The following is a 4,505-nucleotide window of genomic DNA, read 5'->3' on the forward strand; positions in this document are numbered from 1 at the left end:
GTGGCAGCGCTGCCCGGGACGGTGCCGCGGATGATGCGCCCGGCGCCGGGGCAGAACTACCCCCGCACCGGCTTCCCGCTGGAAGGTAGGTCTGGAAAAGCTGGAAAAGCGCATTGGAATCACCCGGGGGGTGGGGGGGCTTGGTCTGGAAAATCGCCGCTCCATCCCTCTGGAATTATTGGAGGGGCCCTTAGCTCTGGAACAGCTCCGCTCCATCTCTCTGGAATTATTGGGGGGGCCCTAGGTCTGGAAAAGAGATGCTCTGTCCCTCTGGAATAACCTGGGGGGGGCCCTAGGTCTGGAAAACCTCCACTCCATCCCTCTGGAATTATTGGAGGGGCTCTTAGGTTTGGAAAATTTCCGCTTCATCCCTCTGGAATAACCCTGGGGGGGTCTCTTAGCTCTGGAAATGTGCCGCTCCATCCCTCTGGAATTACGGGGGAGCTCTTAACTCTGGAAACAACGCTGTTCCCTCCCTCTGGAATTTTACGAGGTGGGTGGGGGTCTTAGGGTCTGGAAAATCTCCGCGCTCCATCCCTCTGGAATAACCTGGGGGGGCTCTTAGCTCTGCAAAAGCGCCGCTCCATCCCTCTGGAATAACCTGGGGGGGCTCTTAGCTCTGCAAAAGCGCCGCTCCATCCCGAAAATCTCCGCTCCATCCCTCTGGAATCACCCGCGGGGGCCCTTGGGGCACGGGGTGCGGCTGAGCTCCGCTCCTGGGGGGTTCCCCCAAATTCTCCCAACTTCTCGCCCCTTCCCGCCGCTCTCCCCGCAAATTCCCGGGATCCGCTTTGCTGTTTTCCCGTGTTTCAAGTATTCCCGGGCATCCCGCAGGATTTTTGGGGCAGCTTCTCCCTCTTCGGGGTTTTTTGGGGGGCGGTTGGGTTTTTTGGTTTTTTTTTCTGGCGGGTTGATTTTTGTTAATGTCCCCGCGTCAAAACGGGAGGGAAACAACCAGACTGATGGGTTTTAACTTTTCGGAGGGGAAAATAGGAATAAAAACCTTGATCCGGGGAGCAGCGGGAAGCCGGGATGATGTCCTTGGCCGGGGCTGGCGAAGCGGGGACTCGGGAGCTGTCACCTCGCCGAGTGTCGCCCATCCTCCCTTTGTCACGCGGGGGGCGATTATTTCCAGGCACACACATTCCCCAAAAAAAAAAATTAAAAAAAGGAAAAAAAAAGGAGAAGAAAAGAAAAAAAAAGGAAAATTTTCTATCCGGGACCCCTCTGGCCGCATTTATTAAAAGCGGAGAAAATTTCATCCCGCCCGTGCTCAAGTGGCGAATGGCAAACCCGCGGAAAACCACGCAGGCTGCAAAACACACAGGGCGCGGGGATTTGCTGAAGTGCTTTTCTGTAGCAAATGAAGTAAAACAGACGGCAAGGGAAAGGATCAAAGGATTACAACAATATTTGCACAACATGACTGGGAATAATGAAAGGAGAGAGCGGCCGGCGCTTTTAGCGGCTCTTGAATGTAAAATTGGCCACTCGAGTGTTATCTGTCGATAATGATACATCCAGGGAGCGCCGGCCAAAGTGACTCGGAATTAGCGGTGCATGATTCTCGCTAAATCGCCAGGCAATTTCTGGAATCGACTTTTCTTTGTAGCGAGAGAGGGGAGGGAAAAAAAATTATAGATATAAAAAAAAAAAAGAAATAAAAATCCGCCCCCCTCGCCTCGCCTGGCGCTCGCCCCCTCCAGCCTCGCGCAAATTGCCCAGCTGAGTTCTGCCTCCTCCCGTCCTGCCTCCCCTCCTTTTCGCTTTAATTTCCAGCCTGTGAAATCGTATTAATCTGCGAGATCTGCGGCGCGAGGTGTTCGATAAACTGGGGAGGGGGCGAAGGAGCCGCCGCTGCCCCCGCGCCCGGAGAGGCGGCGGCGAAGCGGCCGCGGGGTAAAATCCCCCCAAAAGCCACCAAAAAAACCCCCAAAACCACCCCAAAAAAAGCTCCCCGAGGGTGTTCCAGAGGTGAATTCCAAAAGTTTGTTTGAGAGCGGAGCTCTGTAAATCGAGGCGAGATTTTTTGGGGCAGAAAGGAGAAGTTTTGGGAGCGTTTTGTTGTGCGGGTTTGGATCTCCTGGCGTTTCAAACGCCGGGAATGGTTTCAAACCAAGGTGTGAAATCCCAAATCCGGACAAATTTCCAGGGATGGACACACAGGGGGTGTCTCGGGGATGGGAACGCGGCTCGGGGTGGGGGGATTTTTATTTTCTCACTTTCCATGGGAAAATCTCACTCGTGGTGCCGGGATAAACAAACAGTGAGATAAACTAACACCGGGATAAACACGAGATAAGCACCGGGATAAGCACGGAGCGCAGGGCACGGACGAGACTTTCCCCCTCCTTTCAAACCTCCAAACCCCGGGAGAGAAACGCGATGTGCGGTGAAAGCCACGCCGGAATTTCCCCCTCTAATTTAACTTTTCCCCGGGATTTTTTTGGGTCGGTTTTTGTTCCTCGTGTCCCTCGCAGTGTCCACCCCGCTGGGCCAGGGCAGGGTGAACCAGCTCGGAGGGGTTTTCATCAACGGGCGTCCTCTGCCCAACCACATCCGTCACAAGATCGTGGAGATGGCGCACCACGGCATCCGGCCCTGCGGGATCTCCCGGCAGAGCAGGGCCTTTCCCCAGCTTTATTCCCCTCCTGACCCCACTTTAAGGATTTGGGGGAGCAGGGCCTTTTCCCAGCTTTATTCCCCTCCTGACCCCACTTTAAGGATTTGGGGGAGCAGGGCCTTTTCCCAGCTTTATTCCCCTCCTTATCCCGCTTTTAGGATTTGGGGGAGCAGGGCCTTTCCCCAGCTTTATTCCCCTCCTGACCCCACTTTAAGGATTTGGGGGAGCAGGGCCTTTTCCCAGCTTTATTCCCCTCCTGACCCCACTTTAAGGATTTGGGGGAGCAGGGCCTTTTCCCAGCTTTATTCCCCTCCTTATCCCGCTTTTAGGATTTGGGGGAGCAGGGCCTTTCCCCAGCTTTATTCCCCTCCTGACCCCACTTTAAGGATTTGGGGGAGCAGGGCCTTTTCCCAGCTTTATTCCCCTCCTGACCCCACTTTAAGGATTTGGGGGAGCAGGGCCTTTTCCCAGCTTTATTCCCCTCCTTATCCCGCTTTTAGGATTTGGGGGAGCAGGGCCTTTCCCCAGCTTTATTCCCCTCCTGACCCCACTTTAAGGATTTGGGGGAGCAGGGCCTTTTCCCAGCTTTATTCCCCTCCTTATCCCGCTTTTAGGATTTGGGGGAGCAGGGCATTTCCCCAGCTTTATTCCCCTCCTTATCCCGCTTCCAATCCCAATTTTCCACCCCAAACCCCGCAGCCCGGCCGGGCAGGGCTGAGCTGCGCTGCTTCTTTTGAATTAAAAGCGCTTTTCCCCTGCTCTCCCTCCCTTCCTCCCCGTGGGGACACCGCGGCGCCCCTTGGGCACAAAAGCAGGTCGCGACTCCCGACGTGGAGAAGAAAATCGAGGAATACAAGCGGGAGAACCCCGGGATGTTCAGCTGGGAGATCCGGGACCGGCTGCTCAAGGACGGCCACTGCGACCGCAGCACGGTGCCCTCAGGTGAGAAGGCAGCTTGGCCACACTCCCCTGGCTCCGAGGGAACGGTTATCCCGCGGGAAAGGTTTTGCAGAGCATCCCAACACCCTCCTGCCTCTGCTTGGATGGAGGGGGGAAAAAATCACCCCGAGCAAAGCCCGGGATTGAGCGGGATTTGTGCCACGGCTGCTGCAAAACCGAGCCCAAACCAAGCGCTTTTCCCAGGTTTTTCAGCTCCCTGGAAAGCCGGGGGGATGCTGAGGCAGGGGGAGACCCCCAGAGGCGCCCCCCAAATCCAGGGGGAAAGGGGAGCCCCGCTGGTGCCGCTGGGGCAGAGATTCCTGGAGATCCAGAGATTCCAGGAGATGCCAAGACATCCAGAAATCTGTGAGATCTGTGGATCCGTGAGATCCTGAGATCCAGGAGATGCCAAGACATTTAGAGATCCATGCGATTTAGAGATCATGAGAGATCCGTGAGATTTAGAGATCTCTGAGATCCCCAGACATCCATTAGATCCATGAATCCAGAGATCCATGCGGACCTGAGGTCTCGAGAGACCCAGAGATCCGTTGGACCCTGATACCTATGAGATCCTGAGATCCAGGATATCCCAAAAGATCCCGAGATCATGGGCAGCCAGGCTGCACCCCAAATTTCTGCCTGCAGGGACGTATTTGGGGTGCGGGGGCTCTGCTGTGGGGTCCCCGCGGGTTTTGGGGCCGCTCTGTAGGGCCAGAGCAGGCCCGCAGCTCCATCCCGGCTTGGGAACCGGGGGGAATTTGGGAATTGTGCGGTGACAGAGAAGTGTGGTGACCTGGGCATGGCCCATCCCGCGACTTTGGCACATCCCGCGGCCGCTCGGGTCGCGATGTCAATTTGGGAATTTGGGAATTTGGATGCTCCAGATCCCAGTTTGGGGATAGCGGGGGCTCGGCTGTGGCGGCAGGTGCATTCCCACGGG

At 56.1% G+C, this 4,505-nt stretch overlaps 1 protein-coding gene across 1 annotated transcript in view; it reads left to right on the forward strand.

Annotated features, from left to right (window-relative positions):
* Positions 1–3: 3 nt before the first annotated feature.
* PAX7 (paired box 7) overlaps positions 4–4,505 on the forward strand; it is a gene marked incomplete at its 5' end in the record, with an annotated part of 151,422 nt that continues 146,920 nt past the window's right edge. Inside the window, 3 exons of the mRNA XM_031062982.1 lie at positions 4–85; positions 2,481–2,626; positions 3,439–3,565. Of these exons, the coding sequence (XP_030918842.1) occupies positions 4–85; positions 2,481–2,626; positions 3,439–3,565 (355 nt within the window). The remainder of the gene's footprint in view (positions 86–2,480; positions 2,627–3,438; positions 3,566–4,505) is intronic.

Source organism: Geospiza fortis, unplaced genomic scaffold (assembly GCF_000277835.1).
Source record: "Geospiza fortis unplaced genomic scaffold, GeoFor_1.0 scaffold4, whole genome shotgun sequence".
Classification (NCBI taxonomy): Eukaryota; Metazoa; Chordata; class Aves; order Passeriformes; family Thraupidae; genus Geospiza; species Geospiza fortis.